The sequence below is a fragment of the Eptatretus burgeri genome, chromosome 6 (assembly GCF_056783735.1).
Source record: "Eptatretus burgeri isolate ZD-2024b chromosome 6, Ebu_testis_v1, whole genome shotgun sequence".
NCBI lineage: Eukaryota > Metazoa > Chordata > Myxini > Myxiniformes > Myxinidae > Eptatretus > Eptatretus burgeri.
This window is the reverse complement of record NC_140966.1, coordinates 102168538-102186590: the sequence shown is the minus strand read 5'-3', so window position 1 is coordinate 102186590 and position 18053 is coordinate 102168538. Positions and strand designations below refer to the sequence as shown.

Sequence of the window (18053 nt, the reverse complement as noted above, 5' to 3'; positions counted from 1 at the left end):
TAACACAGTTTTTTTTTTTTTTAACAGAACCCTTTTCCTCATTATCTTCCCCAAGTGTGGGTCTCAAGTCTAAACTCAACGCTCACCAGCATGCTTCCATACTCCCTCCGTTCTCGCCTCTGTTTCAGTCTTCCTGTCTGTTGTCTCGAGTTCACAAATCTACGATTCCACACCCGTTATCCACTGGCACCTCAAGGTGTTTCCCATTTCCACTACCAAGCTTTATTACACCCTCTGAGACCCCGTTCTCACCCTTCTATAAACCCTGTCTTTGTGATGTGGTGCATCCGTGTGTAGTCGTCACAGTGTTTCTCCTTTGCCCCCAATTTGTCTTTTGATCCGTTTCCCCCACGTCGTTCTGGTCTTTCATGAGGCTCAATATCTGTACAAAAGGTGAATTCATTTTGAATGTGACAAATATTATGCACTGCTCAAGTGCAGGATTTGAAAATGCTTTTGATAATATTTCAGAATAAAAGGCTTTTGCATTTTGAAAAGTTAAGGAAAAGTAACAACATGAAGCAAGATTTTCCTGTAAATTCAAACACACCTTTTATAACACGCTTCCAGTTGGAGCAAGCCACTTTGGGTACGTAGCAGTAGAGGAATCCGTAACGATCGTTCACCAGCAAGTGGCGAAACAACAGCTGTCTCCTTCCTGGACTAAGCTCCTGCATGGACCGCCCGATATCACCGGTGCCCGAATGTTTCTGACACTCTTCCTCCATGACGCGAAGATGGTGGACTTGATCGGCCTGAAGGACAGCACAACAGATGGCAATGAAGATGATAATTTTGCTCGTCTCTGCAAAAAGGTGCATTTGCAGCCAAGTATGATACACAATTCAAAATAATTAAACTATCAGGAAATGAGAAATAAAGACCTAATACTTCGATGAATGGAATAATTGCATGAATGACTTTACTGCTGTTTGCAAATTAGAGAAGTGCGACCGCAAACAACTTGAAGCAATTTCATTATATATTTTTACAGGCTCTCAGGCTTGTGGAGGAGCTGCGACACAAATCACACACAAATGCCGACAAATACACGAAACAACATAACTGCTGAGATTGGGGGAAGTGACATCATTTCCCAGAGCACTCTGGGTACCAGCGATATCATCTTTATGACATCGCTTTTCTCTCTGTACTAGGCAGAAAATCAAGAAAGTTTCCTCCTTCCCATGGATGGCAGATTCTTTTGTATTCTTCTTGCTCTATCCTTTAAATTCTGAGAGTCAAGCGAAGAAGCACCATGTATCATTTTTAGTCTTTCGTACGACTCAGCCGGGATTCAAACCGCCAACCTCACAGATTCAGAGCGGACACTCTCACCATTATGCCACTTCCCAGAAGAAACAAGTTGGGAAGAGAAAGGAACATTGAAAAGCATGAACAGAGGACTGTAGGGCACCAGGACCTGACAACCTACTCAGATACCTACACACTCTGAGTCTTCACCAGCAAAATGGAAATCACTTCTGACAGCAACCAGGTATGGGAACAAGCAGGTTTTAGGAGGGGACAGAGATGTCAACAAGTCACCTGAGCAATCTCACATCAAGTCTCAAGTCAATGTAGTATTACTTCAACTTGCTTGAAGTCTCACATTTACTTGTAAACCTTGGAGAACAAGCTATCAAGGAATTAAGACACAGGGCTTCATTTATTGCAATGTATGTTCTGAAAAGCTCTTTAACTCAAGGTTGTATTTATCAACTTCATACAGTGGAGGTTTTTTTTGTTTTTTTTTGTTCTCAACAAAAATAAATTGATGTTAAATTTACTTCTTATATCTGGAGTACCTACTTGAACCATATGTACATGAGATGAGTAAGTAACCTCAACTAATGTTTAAATTGTTTACATGTAGAACCAAAGACATTCAATATGGAACGGCAAAGGATGTTTCAATAAAACAGTCACAGAATTATGCCAAAAGACACATTATGAGGTCGTACTGTAACGGCCAAAATAATGGAGTGATAGACGTATTATGTTCACACGTTAGCATACAAGAGGAAAAATGCTGTATTGTAAGAGGAATAAAGAACTAATCTTACTCGTGAAGACGTGTTGAACTGCATTGGCGGAAAGGGTGGAACGATGGATAGAATCAGTAGCTAGTTTATTGGACTTTTCTCTTCTGCTCCTGCGAAGGGTTTACACGTGAAATGTCAGGTTCTCCATCTTTCCCACAGTCGTTCACGTACCTCAATCAACATCCTGTTGATTCCATCGATTGTTCATCTTTATTGTTCAACGCAAGAGGATCCTTTATTCATCTTTTATAGTTTGCAATTAACAAAGTGTTGTGGAGAATCTGGAAACTTCAACTATGGAAATCAAAAACTGAAATTGGGGTTCAACAGCATAGCTAAAGTGCAATTTTATATTCAAATAGCATTGTTTAATGTTAAATTGCTATTAATCGTTTGCAAAGGCTCGGATCAGTGCCGTGCTGTTATGAAATAAATGCACTGTAAAACCCCTTCGGTTTAGTCATACTCGTGTTACATTTGAGGGAGGGTGGTGGTGGGGAGGGGGTGGTTTGGAGGTTGCAGGGGAGTCGATTTTTAGAATTAATGCAAAGATCCCAGTTTGTGTTCACAGAGGTTATAGGACTTATTGAACCTTGTATTGGGTTTGTGGATAGGGGTAAGTCAACCACTCTTTGTGTACCACTGGGAGACGGTGTGGTAACTACTAGTGCCTGAAGAAGGTTAAGAACGTCCCATCACTGGTCTTTTGTGCCAAACCAGATGAGACAGAAACACTTTGGGCGTCTAATCATCCCCGCTACAGCATGCCTATCCAACCCCTCACCTCATGCTCTGGGGAAGAGGAAGAGGCTCTGGCTCTCAAACACGGCCATGTGATTGGCAATGCGCTATTGGATCTTGCTGCTCAACAGGCAACAGTGATTGGCATTGTTTGGGCCACGACGCTGTCACTAGGCGCTGGCGACTCATGGTTGGTTGAGAGCGACGAGACGTGATGGCTCAGGGGTGAGGGGAGTGAACAAGAGGGCAGGCTCTCTGTCATGAGGAGAGTCAATCTACTGGAGTCCTGACTGCTGGATGAGGCTGGCGACACGGCCTGCCTTCACAAGCAGGCTAGGACATGCTCCCATTGAAAGTAGGCACTTTCCTGCCTGCCTGCCATCCTCATAATCGCCTTATTATTTTTGTGTGGATGGTTGTTGTGTGTGGGTCCTCATGGGGTTTCGTTCCTTCCTCTGTTTAAGTATCTTTACAACAATTCATGGACCGGTTTTTGTGTTTTTGTCATGCTACTACTCCTACAGTTCTGGGCCAATTACATTCAGACTTGCTACATAGGATCAGCAAGACCCCAATTATTGTATAGGGGTGCTTTTAAAAAAAAATATTTGCCAGTGGTCTTGGGGGGGGGGGGAGGGAGGTGAGGGAAATGAGGGGAAGCAAATTCTACATGTAAATGTGTATCATGGAGAAACCACCTCCAGGTGGGGGAGGGTATTACAAGTTTCTTCAATTTACAGTACAGTGTTCCTCCAGGTGGGGAAGGGTATTACAAGTTTCCACAATTTACAGTAGTGTTCCTCCAGGTGGGGAAGGGTAATACAAGTTTCCTCAATTTACAGTACAGTGTTCCTCCAGGTGGGGGAGGGTATTACAAGTTTCCACAATTTACAGTACAGTGTTCCTCCAGGTGGGGAAGGGTATTACAAGTTTCCACAATTTACAGTACAGTGTTCCTCCAGGTGGGGAAGGGTATTACAAGTTTCCACAATTTACAGTACAGTGTTCCTCCAGGTGGGGAAGGGTATTACAAGTTTCCTCAATTTACAGTACAGTGTTCCTCCAGGTGGGGAAGGGTATTACAAGTTTCCACAATTTACAGTACAGTGTTCCTCCAGGTGGGGAAGGGCATTACAAGTTTCCTCAATTTACAGTACAGTGTTCCTCCAGGTGGGGAAGGGTATTACAAGTTTCCTCAATTTACAGTACAGTGTTCCTCCAGGTGGGGAAGGGTATTACAAGTTTCCACAATTTACAGTACAGTGTTCCTCCAGGTGGGGAAGGGTATTACAAGTTTCCTCAATTTACAGTACAGTGTTCCTCCAGGTGGGGAAGGGTATTACAAGTTTCCTCAATTTACAGTACAGTGTTCCTCCAGGTGGGGAAGGGTATTACAAGTTTCCACAATTTACAGTGCAGTGTTCCTCCAGGTGGGGAAGGGTATTACAAGTTTCCACAATTTACAGTACAGTGTTCCTCCAGGTGGGGAAGGGTATTACAAGTTTCCACAATTTACAGTACAGTGTTCCTCCAGGTGGGGAAGGGTATTACAAGTTTCCTCAATTTACAGTACAGTGTTCCTCCAGGTGGGGAAGGGTATTACAAGTTTCCACAATTTACAGTACAGTGTTCCTCCAGGTGGGGAAGGGTATTACAAGTTTCCACAATTTACAGTGCAGAGTTCCTGTCCCCATGTTTTACAGTGCAGTGAGGTGTTTTGAATTAAAATTTTGAATTGCACAGCAGGGGATGTTTTACATTCCACCGTGTGATTTACATGGCGGCGATGTTACGTTTAGAATTTACACGTTTGGAAAATGGCAGTGACGTTATCGGAAACAGAAGTGACAGTTGGTTTTGTCCACGTGGGCGATGCTTAAAGAGAGATGGCATTTGAGGTAAAAAGGCCGTGCCGTGATGACTTGCGAATAAAAGCTGTGATTAAACCATTACCGTTTACAAGGACAATCATTACTGTATGCAACAGATGTGTTTTGAATTTTGATGTTTGCAGCGTCCGCTCCAAGTCTGGCCTCTTGCGTCGAAGTTCCGGGGAGCATAGGTGGTGAACAAGAGAAGCTAATTAATGAATCTATATTCTTTATTTGATTTCTTCTTTTTTTTTTTTTTAGCAAATCCCTCATTAGTGTAAGCGGGTGAACAAGAGGAGGTAAAATTTCTTTTGCCTACACACGACCCAAATAAAGGTATGTGTTGGAAGAACGTGTTGCATGCTTGGAACAAGATCGCCTGAAGGATCGTACAACAAGGTCGTGATGATCTATTCATGGTCTTGTCCGGGATTCCTGTTGTTGTGGTCTTGTGTCCTTATTATGGTAAATCGTTTATTTCTTTCCTCTGGCCTGCGTGTGCAAGTGAGTTTCTGCATTTCTTTCCCGCACAGACTTTTTCGGTTTAATGGATAAACCTGGAGGAATTAAATTATGTACATAAACTTCATTAAAAACCGATGTTGTTTCGACCTCGTTTTGGGTGCAAGCGCATTCGGGTGAGCTTTGCAATCACATTGTCTTAAAGGTCCCATGACACGCAAAAGTACTGAAATTTCATATATATATATATATATATATATATATATATATATATATATATATATATATATATATATATATATATATATATATATATATATACACATATACACACACATGTCCTATATATGTCCCATAGGAGTTTTTCATCGTGATTTCAGATCTGACAATGTTTTTTCACAATACTCATTCTGTAAAATGTAAAATTAAAAAAAACAAACCTCTTCGGGAACGGCCCTAAAAATTCTCCTGAAAGGGGCGTAACCCACATGACGTCAACTACAGGATTACAAAAGCTGCACGTAAATTACTCGGGTTGGTGGTCTACGTGATTCTACTGGCTTCCTTTGTGTTTCCACATTAGATTGGTCGACTCAATCGTTTCGTTCATTTCTGCTTTAAAAAAAAATCGAACATTTGGTTTTGAATAATGGATGACATGGACTTTCATTTGTCTGGTAACGACGGTGAGTGTGAGAGAAATGAAGGATTTTGGTCTGAATCACATGGAGAATTGTGGGATAACATAGTCGCGGGAAGTGAAGTTCAGGCAGCTGGAAATGAAGTACGGCCTTACCAGTTCGAGCCCGAAGCAGGACAAGCAGAGAAAAATGGCGATGAAATTCCTGGAGTTCATGATGATCGGGAGGACATCGAAGGAAGACTTGGCAATAACAACTGGTTAGACTAAATCCTATTCGTAATTCAATAATGTAAATTCGACTTGCATACTGCTCGATATCAGAAATATTTTAGTGAAGTGACGTGACCAGCGCAGCTTAGCGGACATGTTTCTCCACGGCGAATTAATCACAAGCAAGGCCGGCGCATGTCATCGGCCGTATCTCTCCGCGCATAAAACGAAGCAATCTCGCTGTTCGGATATGATGAAAACTTGTGTGCAGAACACACCTTGCGACACAATTGTCTAGAGTAGTCCGATAAATCTAACGCTCTGTTGCATTTTTATTTATTTTATTCCTACTGTCGTCATGTAGCGCCAGTAGAAAACAATGAAGAAAAGAAAATAATAAAAGAAAGCTACAGCACGTCAGATTTATTGGCCTAGTCGGACGGACGACGGATTTATCGGTGTTTTCAATGACGTTTTCAAACAACAACAAAAAAAATTTTGTGAATTAAAACCTCGGTGTGAGGTCTCATAAACGAGTAGTATGTCATTTTTTCATTGCCAATAAATTTGACAAAAAGGGGGTCATTTTTTCCTTAAACCAGGTATCCGAAAAATGTATATTATATTTACCACGTGAACGATGATAAAAATATAAAAGAGCTAGATATTAATAATGGTATATAATAATTTTTATGCAGGGGTTCCCTGAGACATGAAAACTATTTCAAGGGTTCCACAAGGGTAACAAGGTTGAGAAATGCTGGTCTAGACTCCAGAGATCTCGAATCGATCCACTCTGGCGAGTTACTGTATGTATGTGACGTCACGCTGCGATTCGCTGAAGTCAACTTTTTTTAGGGGCGGGGCATAGCAAGTTGTGAAAAGCACCAGAAATGATCGAAATATTGCTCAAATTATCCCATTTTTTTTTTTTTAAACATGGGTGATTTCTTCACTCGGAAGGTCAAGTTAATATATAAATAACCAGAAAGTTTTGCGTGTCACGTAGTTAGGGCATTTTAGCAAATTGTATTGACCATCTGTGAAAAATTTGCTTACCAAAAAATTTCTTCACTAACGTTTTCATCTAGGTGTCTACTAACACCTATAAATTAGTGCAAACCCAAATCCTTGTGGAAAATTCTGGGCGCTCAGAGGGCCTGCGCGAAAAAAAAAAATCGGAAAAATTAACTTGTGGGATGTCTAACTAGGGGTTTTTTGGGGTGCTGAATTGATTCCAACCATTAGATTTGAGGAAAAATGAATCCCTGACCGTAAAATATTGATATGATACATTTTTAGATATCTCAGACTGTGTCTTGCGGTAATTTGGCTCGATTGATTCAGATTGTTCAAATTGTGCTGAAACCAGCATACAACATTTTTGAAACCACTGCTATATTGTTGGTTATACTTGTGCTCATGCTCAGTAGAATTCTCTGTGTTAGCTGACCTTAGCTAAGAGCTTTTAGCTATAAAAATATTGTGTACCGGACTCAATAGAAGTTGAATATATTCAACGTAGAGTGGACCTATTAATGTTAAAACACATCACTCACGGTATGTGTGTTCTGTCTGTTTTGTGTCAAAATTTCATGTCCTGTCTGTTGTTTACAAAAAAAAGTCTTATTTTTTAGGACAGTATGGACAAGGATGTGACTGAACCAGGCTTGATGTATTTCATCTGTGGTTTCACTTGCAAGCCTCAGATCTGGACCCAAAGTCAATGGCGAGAAGCTGGTCATTGACTCACTGAAGCTATTCAACTACCTCATTGTCTTCAGTGAGCATGAAGTCAAGACCAAAGAAGCTCTGCGCTTTGAGTTGACACCAAAACTGATGCCTCTGTTTGACAAAAATCAAAAGTTGCGAAAGCCAGACAAGGCTGCCCGAGCAAGGTCCCTGAAGGCATGTGTAGCACCCGTCGAACAACCCCCCTGCACAAGCCTTGTGGTTGATGGTGGGTGGCTCCTGCACAATGTCAAGTGGGAGGCTAACCTTACTTGGAAGGATGTTGCCGAGAGCTACCTCCGGTTTGTGAAGTCCATGGGGAGCCATCGCCTCCGGATAACGGTGGTCTTTGACAGATATGGCAGCTCCACCAAGGACCATGACCACTTGAGACGAACAAAGAATGCATGCTGTGACATTCAGATTCGTCTGGATCTCAAAATCATCACTGCAAGAGAAAAGTTCCTTGATAACAAGAACAACAAAGCCCAACTCGTTCTGCTCCTTGATGAGACATTTAGTAGGAATGGAATCAGTGTACAGCAATGCTCTGATGATGCCGACAACTCCATCGTCCGCGCAGCTCGAGATGAGGCAAGAGAGTCCCCTGTCAAGGTGAGGGCTGAGGACACAGACGTCCTGGTTATGCAGACTCATCATGTTGCAGACCATCCGATCTTCCTCACGACAGCCAAAGAAACATCTTACGATGTCGGAAAGATCCGGGAGGCCCTCCCAGAGATATACCGGAGGTAGCTCATCTTCTTGCACAGCTTCTCTGGCTGCGATACAGTGTCTGCAATTTTTGGGTTTAGCAAACCAACTTTGCTAAGCAAGCTCTGCAAGACTGATGAAGCAGAGAGGGCAATGGACGTGTTTATGGACATCCGAGCTGAGAAAGGTGATATCATTAAAGCAGGCTGTGATCTTTTCATGCTCATGTTCCATGGGAAATCCTCCAAAGACTTGAGATTCGACATCTTCAGCAGGCGAGCTGCTACTGGGAGCATAAAACCTGAGAAACTCCCCCCGACAACAGGAGCTGCAGCACAGCACTCTCTCCGAGCTTACCTCCAGACTAGAGACTGGCTGATGCTGCAAAGTCCATCGTTGGATGCTCGGGACTATGGATGGCAACTCACTGAGCAAGGATATGCACCAGTCCCTTCTACAGACCCCATTGCACCAGACTACCTCCTGATGTTTGCCAGCTGCAACTGTGCGGGGGACTGCAGCTCACTCAGGTGCTGCTGTAAAAAGCAAGGAGTCAAGTGTATTTCTGCTTGCGGCATCTGTCATGGTAACTCTTGCCTGAACATAAACCAGCGGGATGACATGAGGAGTGAGGAAGATACTGGGGAGTTTGATGAATAAGGTTGTAAAAGCTGACGAAGCAACATTTCCATTGAGCACAGTTCTGTTGAAAATGTCAATAAAATACATTTTATATGATCAAGGAGTGTTTTTTTTCTCAAAAACAATGGTTGGAATCAATTCAGCACCCCAAAAAACCCCTAGTTAGACATCCCACAAGTCAATATTGGCAAAAGTTAATTTTTCCGATTATTTTTCGCGCAGGCCCTCTGAGCACTGGAACTTTGATTGGCTCCCCAGAATTTCCCACAAGGATTTGGGTTTGCACTAATTAATCGGTGTTAGTAGACACCAAGATGAATACGTGAGTGAAGAAATTTTTTGGTAAGCAATTTTTTCACAAGATGGTCAATACAATTTGCTAAAATTCCATAACTAATGGGACCTTTAAGTGCGGTCATTCTCCTGCATGCTCAGTCTCCACGCCAGCTGCAGTGGCGGTTGTGGTCAGAGGTTGATGTGGCGGCTATGTACTAAACACTGTTAAAACCCTGTATAAACATCAAGTTAAAGGACATTTGTACAAATGTCTGACACTTTTACCCCGTGAACGCGAAGCGAAGAGGGTGGTTAGGCAATCGGTTCATGTCCGTCCGTCTTATCCGCTTATTTATGATCGAGGACAAACTTATTTAAATTTAATGTCATATTTTGAACACAAATCCGAACGTGAACAGGAAGACAAGTTTTCTGCTTTACAGTACTTCGGCTCTGAATTCATCCCGATTGCACATGAGTCAAGAGGAGGGAGATAATATTTATTACTCCGTTTGCCTGCCTGGCAGTCAAACAAAATTGAAAGTCATTTCAAACAGTAAACTTACAACATTAAAGGACACAAACAACAGGCATGAAGAACTAATGTAATGCGTTAGATAGGGTGATGCGATAGACACTGGGTACAGTGGCAAGAAAACCTGGAATTAATTTATTTATACACCTTTCAAGGGGAATCCAAACAATTTTTTTATTTTTTTGAAAAACATTGAGAATCATTAATCACGGTCTAATTTGAAGGGAATAGAGTATCGAGTTTCTTATGCTGATTTTTGATTTTGCCAGTGACGTCACACATTGAACTGAAACCACCTTGATCCAAACAGCGGCTTTACATGGAGAACAATGCATGTCAAGCTGGGATTCCGATACCGATTCCACCGTCATTGGCAACTCTGAAGGTTCTCAGTGCGTTGAAACTGATCAGTGGTATTTTCAAGAAACTAATGGAGACAAAATTAGTGATGGAAACGCTTTTTGGGGGAATTGTGGAACCGCATTGTTTTGAGCCTCATGTGAGCAATTTAGAAAAGATCAAAACACTGGTCGCATGCTATCTCCAGCTCGGTAGGCTTTGCTTTTCGTTCAATTGACTGTTTATGAGGGAGGGTTTTTGTATTAATTGATAGATCAGTTTAAATGTTACTCAAGCAGAAATAACCATCATCGCCCAGCACACTCGGACACTGCGGGCAAAGAATGCTTTGTCCCACCAGTGCAGGCTGATCAGGTGTCTTGTACGTTATGGGATCGTCCGTTTCATACTTTCCCCGGATGCCATTTGTGTCCGTGCCATGTCCCACTGTCGTGTCCGTGAGATGTCGATGTCCCGCCTCAGTGGAGGGAAAGTGGTGCTGTGGTGGAGAAGGGGTGTGGGATGGTGGTTGGTATTGTTGAGGTGATGGTTGAGGCAGGATTGTGGGGCAGACACTGAAAGTGTCCGAGGTCAAATCCTCAAGGAGGATACATTCTTCTCTCCACTATAAATAGTTGGTGGTTCATTTTATTTGGAGAAATCTGGATTGATAATAGATAATTATTTTCAGGTGCTCTTGCGGAAACTGCTGGGAAATGGTAACAGGTGTTTGATTCACAGCTCAAATCATCTGTGTACATGCACTGGTATCTGGGTAGTGATCATGTTACAGTTTCAAGTGATGGCTGTTTCTTCTTAATCGTAGGGATGGCACACTCTCTCCATCGTGGCAGATGACCACAATATCTAGCCATCTCTGTTGTTTCACAACAGTTCTCTGTAAAATGTTCCAAGCACAAAAGTGAACATTTTGTAGGCCCGATCCACGTGCAGGTATTTCAGACAAACCTCATCCAATTTCTGGAAAATTTCTTTTGGGTATTTTGGCCGTTGCTGCAGCACGAAACCATCTTGGTTTGTATTACTATACAAGCACCAAGGATTCATCGACTCGGCATTTTTTTTTTTTTTTTGTATACCTTGTCGAGGCTCGAATGAGAGCTAACACACAACTCACAGCAAGGGGGCATGAGACAAGAGGGGTGGGAGTGGAAGGGACAAAACAGTGGGGAACAGACACATGAGGTGAACTGTGGAAGGGAGAGGGATGGGGATGGGACGGGGAACATGGCGAAGAGAAGATGGACATTACAGGGACTTTCAGGAAGGAAAGCAGGGGAATTGAAGGAAGTGGGCTTGGGTGGATTATCGGGGGTAGAAAAGATCGAGGATTTGGATGGGGGAAGATAAGAGGTGGTGGTGAACAGCTGTTTTGAAAGCCTGGAGGGAAGAATGGGAAAGAATAGAGTGAGGAAGTTTATTCCAAAGGCGGGAAAAAAGAGGAATGAAAGAGTGAAGATGAGCAGTGATTCGTGATTTTGGTAGTTTTACCAGAAGGGGGTTGTTGGCGGACCTTGAGCGCCCTGTAGAAATGTGGTGGGGACAAATCGCAGAGAGAGCAGGGGGGGCAAGGCTGGAGAGGAGTCGGTAGAAGACAGAAAGACCACCGACCAACCTGCGGTGATTGAGTGAGAGGCCCAAAGACTCAGCTTCATTGCGGGAGATGCCGATGATCTTAAATGCCCTGGTTTCGACAGCGTGAAGCCGAGAAAGGTGGGAGGCAGGAGCACCAGCCCAGAGGGGAGAGCAGTACTCCATCAGGCTATGGACAAAACCTTTGTAAGTGGTCAGGAGCTCAAGAGGGCCGAGGAAGGACTTTGCACGACGGAGAATTCCCAGTCGGCGACTGGCTTTGGAGGCGAGGTTGGAAATGTGACTTTCCCAGGAAAGGTCATGGCAGATAGTGAGACCCAGAAGCTTGAAAGAAAAGACTTCTTCCAGAGGATTGTGGATGGGGGGGTTTTCTAAACGGTCCTTTCGAAGAGACATAGTGAGAGTGTGAGATTTGTCTGGATTGAAAGACATGTTCCACGTGTTGGACCAGTTTGTGATTTTATCCAGATCTGCAGTGAGCGAAGAAGCTGCTGCTTGCCGGTCTGAGGGATGACAGATGGTACGGCAGAGGGTGGAGTCATCGGCAAAGAGAAATAGAGGATTTTCCAGAGAGTCAGAGAGACATTGATGAAAACCAGAAAAAGAACAGGGCCCAGAACTCTGCTTTGAGAAACTCCAGCCTGTTCAGGAAGAGGGGATGAGAAAACTCCATTTTGGGCCACACGTTGACTGCGACAGGAGAGGAAGTCTGCGAGCCATGAGTGGAGATGGCCTTGAATACCATGGGAAGAGAGTTTGGTGAGTAGTGCAGGGTGCCAGACTGTCAAAAGCACGTGATATGTCCAGGGATATGGCTCGGATTTCCTGTCTGGCATTGAGGACCTCCATCCATTGATGGGAGAGCAGAAGCAGCATATCCAGGGTAGAGTGACCTGGTCTGAAACCAAATTGATGATTGGAAATCAAGCCATTGGAGAAGAGGAAGGATTTAATGTCTGAAGCGATGATGGATTCCATAACCTTGCTGATGATTGGGAGAAGGCTGATTGGTCTGTAGTTACAGGGATCTGTTTTTGCACCTTTTTTATGCAGGGCAGTGATGTTAGCAGATTTCCAAGCAGTTGGCAGATGACCTTGGGCAAATGAGAGGGTGAATAGAACAGAGAGAGGGTGAGCAAGAGCAGAAGAGCAGGCTTTGAGGACACGTGGGTTGATGCCGTCTGAACCGGTTGCAGAATCTAATTTGTGGAATTGTAATTTGTGGAAAATGAAAAATTATTCGCTGCTTGAGTTAAATCGTACAGATATGTAACCCGTATAAAGTACGAATCCGACGGTCTACTTCCAGGTGACGTCATGGCTAATTTGAGGAAGATGATTTTGACCTTTAGTTGCAAATTTACCTACTTTAAAAATCGGAAATCGGAAAAAGACAGTCATATATGTTTTGTAGGGGTATCAAGGGATATATTAGCGCTGAGGTGGTCTGAGCATTTGGGTTCCCCTTTAAACCTTTATTGAAATTGAATTATATCCTTAAACACGGCAGAACAAAAATCACCTTCATAATATTTCCAAGAACCATGCTATATATAATTGATATATAGCATGAGAGGGCATGGCATATGATAGGGTCAGGGTGAAGAAGATGCCGAATGATGCTGCGTTCACTGGTGATAAAGCCTCCATCTCAAAAACTGCGACTCAACGTGTGTGTGTGTGTGTGTGTGTGTGTGTGTGTGTGTGTGTGTGTGTGTGTGTGTGTGTGTGTGTGTGTGTGTGTGTGTGTGTGTGTGTGTGTGTGTGTGTGTGTGTGTGTGTGTGTGTGTGTGTGTGTGTGTGTGTGTGTGTGTGTGTGTGTGTGTGTGTGTGTGTGTGTGTGTGTGTGTGTGTGTATATATATATATATATATATATATATATATATATATATATATATATATATATATATATATATATATATATATATTGTTGTGGTTGACGAAATTCACAAACCACCATTCAGGTCCCTTAGGTGAGATATCTCGGTAAGTATATGTGTAGTTCGGCCCAAACCCGTTGTCTAGAGGGAATAAATGTCATTCATGCGGGCTGCGACTCTTCAGGATAGCCGTTTTTCTTTTACTATCTTTATTTTGGACCAGCCGCCATTATTACCACCACCAACCACGTCTCAACAGCCATCACACAACAACCACCAACCACAACGCCGCTTCACAACAACCACCAACCACAACGCCGCTTCACCACAACCGCCACGACCTTTACAACTCGCCACCGTCGCATTGCCACCATTCTCGCGCCACTTGTGGGCGCCGATACTGGACTCATGTAGGGCGCGCACCGAGCAGCGTGTTCAAAAACATCACGGACTTTCCACAGAAAACGGATCAAAAACGACTCACGCCCACTTTTGTTCCGTCCAATCGGTGAGCGAGGGGCGATTTGGCCCCGCCTCCAGGGCGTTGGAGGTCGGTCGCGATATGCAAATACATGGATCAAAAAGCATTCACGCCCACGTTTCCTCGGGCCAATGGGGAGCCAGCAAGAGAGGTGAAGGGTCGGAGGCAGAGGGTCAAGGGTGAAATAGCGAAGCCACGGGGCTTATATAAACGGCTGCGTTCGTCAGTCAGTCAGTTCAGTTGGAAGTTGAGTTCAAGTGTGCGGAGTTCAAGAGAGTCGTCGGTGGAGCTGGAAAGAAGTGGTACGAGTCAGAGTGAAGAGGACGGAGCTGTGGAGAGGTGACGGCGGCGAAGGCGGACGAGGGGGTGCTCGCGTTGGTGCCGGGAGCTGCACAGGGAGAGGCCAGCAACGCGACCGAGGTGGAGGAGGAGACGCTCGCCGCGGGACCCGAGACAGGGTGATATCCTCCTTCCCCTGAGCATCAGCAACCCCCTCCTGTTTCCCCCCCGCGCTGAGATAGTGCGACAAAGGGGGCCCCCTTCCCACCCCCTACCAGACACTGTCCGCGAGGCCCGCGGAGTTGAGGCACCACCGCCGCTCCGCATCTCATCATCAGACGGGTAGGCCCGACACGGTCTCGGCCCCAGGCCCGCCTACCCCCTCATCCTGGAGGGTGGTTCTCTTTTCTTTTGCTTTGGGAATACGTGTTGTCGGCGCCGTCTGTGAAGTAAAATTGTATAAGTGTTGCCGTGTGCCCGGTAGTCGGATAGATCTGCATTGTTGCATTTGCTTTTTGTGTAATATTGCATTGTCTTCTTCTTTTACATGTGCTTTTGGTGGAATTGTATATGTGTGCTTTCCGTTCATCGCGAAATAAATGTGCTTATTGTTGAACTGTTTTCCCGCTTCGCTTCGTCATTTCTTTCATTGAATCTCCATCTTGCTTCACGTAAAGGGTTGGTCGTGGGCTAAAACGCCCGATAATTAATCGAACCGTCGAGGCCGACGAATAACACCGCTCGGTTATCCCGATAGTACGGAACGGGTCGCTTAAAGTGGCCCGTGTCCGAAGTCGACCTGCGGCGAGGTGCGATCGCCCGGTCTACCCTCCGTGTGGGTACTTAGGTAGGTCGAATTTGGCGAGCAACCCTATCCCACGCGGGGGCCGATTGGCACGATCGTGGTGAGACCGAAAGGTCTACCCGTGACTGGTTCCCGGCGTTAGTCTGAGAGGGTCACGACTGGATTGTCCGTCCGGTGGGCGACGTGCCGCGATTCGAGTTACGTGGCCGTTCGCACGCCGGCGGGCGCGAATCTGCAACACTGGTGTCAGGTCGTGCGATATAAACCCATCGCCCTCCTCGCGGCACCGGTATTGGAGAATGGGAAAACGGGCTCTCCTGTCTCCAATTAAATTCACGGGAATCGGTCCAGGGGTGAGAGAAGCGACCCCCGATTCCCTCCAAATTACGAGCGAGCTAAATTAACCCTTTAAGAGAAGCAAGATGGCGTCTCAAGGCGAGCGGGAGCCGGGGGTATTAGAAATGGATGTAGAATGTGTAGAATCCATGGCTCAGGATGAAATCCCCGTGCAGGAAATGTTGGTTGTACAGGAAAACGAACTCGCCCAACTGAACCCAGAGCCCGAAATGGGTGCGGCAGCGGCCGCGGTGTATGACACCTCCCCTCCCCCTCTCCACCAAAACCCTTCCCCAACCCCTGCCGAAACGGCTCACCCAAGCGCACCCGACATGGCCCAGCTATTCACCATGCTGGCAAAAATGAATGCGGAAATGATCGAAAAGATGGATACAAATACAAATGAAATGAAAAACGAAATGAAAGGGATGAACAAGCAAATAAACGGAATGGAAGCAAACATGAAGGAGGAAATGAAAGAGCTGCGGGGTGAGACGCAGAACATGGGCCGATGCCTGCAGGCGGGCATGAAGGCCGTGAGCAGGGAGCTTAAAATGGCGACTCCACGTGTAGGAACGAACGAGCTGGGAGGGGGTGCAACGGCTGTCGGGCCCGCGGTGGAGGCGGGTAAGGAAAAAGTAATTCGGGAGACAAGAGACGAGGTGAAAGTAATTGGGAGGGAGAGAAAAGAACAATTAATACGGAAAGCAAGGATGAGGTACGCGGAGATCGTGAAAGAGCAAGGAGTGAAAAACAGGGAAGGACGGGAGCGACTTAAAGAGAAAGCAAGGTTGACCGACATAAAGATAAGGGAAAGACGCCAGAAAGAAGCGGAGACTAATAGACAGGAGGGGACAACAGAAACTTATAAATGTATAGAGACACGGGAGACAAAAAAAATAGAGGAGAGACTGCATGATAACGACAAGGCTAGAGACGCACACACACACACGGAGGTAGTGGAGGATAATGGGGGTGAGCTGGTGGACTGGGTGGAGACCCAGTGCGAGCAGCGGGATAGCCTCCTCCAGGAACGAGGGGAGGGAGTCTGCCCCCTTGAGGCGAGTTACGACCAGGTGGGTTCGGTCGTGCTTTGCGAGGTCGAGGGGAGGAGTGCTGCGCACGGGTGCACGGAGAGCTTGGGGGGTATAAAGGCCCCGGAGACCCTTGTGGGGACACGAATCCCCAGTGTGGTTGTCCCTGTGTGTGTGGTGCAAGGTGTGAGTGCGTCCCCGTGTGTGGAAGCGACCCCGTGTGTGAGTGGTGTGGTGGCGATTGTGCCGGAGTACGTGCTTCCCAGCACGCCGTGTGTAAAAGGGGCACCGCAAGTGGATGAGGCACCGCGGGTGAGTGCCCCCGCGTGTGTGAGTGAGGCACGGAGTATGGATGAAACACCGCGGTTGAGTGCCCCCGCGTGTGTGAGTGAGGCACCGCGGGTGAGTGCCCCCGCGTGTGTGGGTGAGGCACCGTGTGTGAGTGAGGCCGTGTGTGTGTGGATGAAACGGCCAGTGTGGATGAGGCACCGCGGGTGAGTGCCCCTGCGTGTGTGAGTGGTGTGGTTTGTGCAAGGGGAATGGCACGAGTGAGTGGAAGGCCGCGAGTGCGTGGAGCCATGTGTGCGAGGGAGGTGGCATGCGTGAGTGAACGGCCGAGTGCAAGGGAGACCGTGTGTGTGAGAGAGCGGTATGTGAAGGAGATGTCGGTTGGCATGCGGGAGCACGCAGCCGCATCTCCCGGTGTGAGTTTAATGGAATGGAGTGTGAGCGTCGTAACACGCGGGAGTGCGTGTGTGGAATGGCGACGACGGCGACATGTGAGGAAAGAAAGCCGGGTAGCGGCTGTAGTTGTTTCGGGGACCGTGCCGGGTTCACCCAGCAGTGAGCACGAGGTCCGTGCTGTGCAACGCACGAGGCCCCCACGTGCTCGCTTGCGAGAGTGAAGTCCCGGTCCGGAAACGCCAGCGGTGGATTTGCCGATCCCGCGGACGGACAAAGTTTAGGCAGGATTATGGATTTGGACCGGACGGGTTCTCCACGCGATCGTGTGTGTTAAGCTCCAACGGGCAAAGCACATGTGTTCGCGTGGGGAACCCCTCGAGACGTGGGGCTTGTGTTTTTTTTTTATGCGCACGGTGACGTCATGGCTGCACGTGGGGTTGGAATCCGGCAGGAGGGGTATCCCTGCCGGATGGTACCATCCAAGGAGGGACAAGGTACACGTGCAGCTGCATGACGTCACGGGCAGGTGCAAAGTGCGCGAGCTCTGAGTTGCCGCGCTGGTGCTGCGCATGTAAAGAAAAAAAAAAAAAAGCAAGCCTCACTTTCGGGTGCACAGGATTCCTGGGCAAGGGGTGGAAGACCCCTTACCGGGGCACAGGATGGAAACTAGTTAGGGGGAAGGGTTAGCTTAGTTAGACCGACTTCATGGGGCAGGGGTAAGTCCTCATG

The 18053-nt window shown here is 46.1% G+C and overlaps 1 protein-coding gene across 2 annotated transcripts in view; it reads right to left on the bottom strand.

Annotated features, from left to right (window-relative positions):
* LOC147025479 (carbohydrate sulfotransferase 14-like) overlaps positions 1 to 18053 on the bottom strand; it is a 41717-nt gene that overhangs the window by 7107 nt on the left and 16557 nt on the right. For both annotated transcript variants that reach the window (XM_085886498.1, XM_085886499.1), the window contains one exon: positions 551 to 755. In XM_085886498.1, coding sequence (XP_085742624.1) covers positions 551 to 755 — 205 coding nt within the window. The remainder of the gene's footprint in view (positions 1 to 550; positions 756 to 18053) is intronic.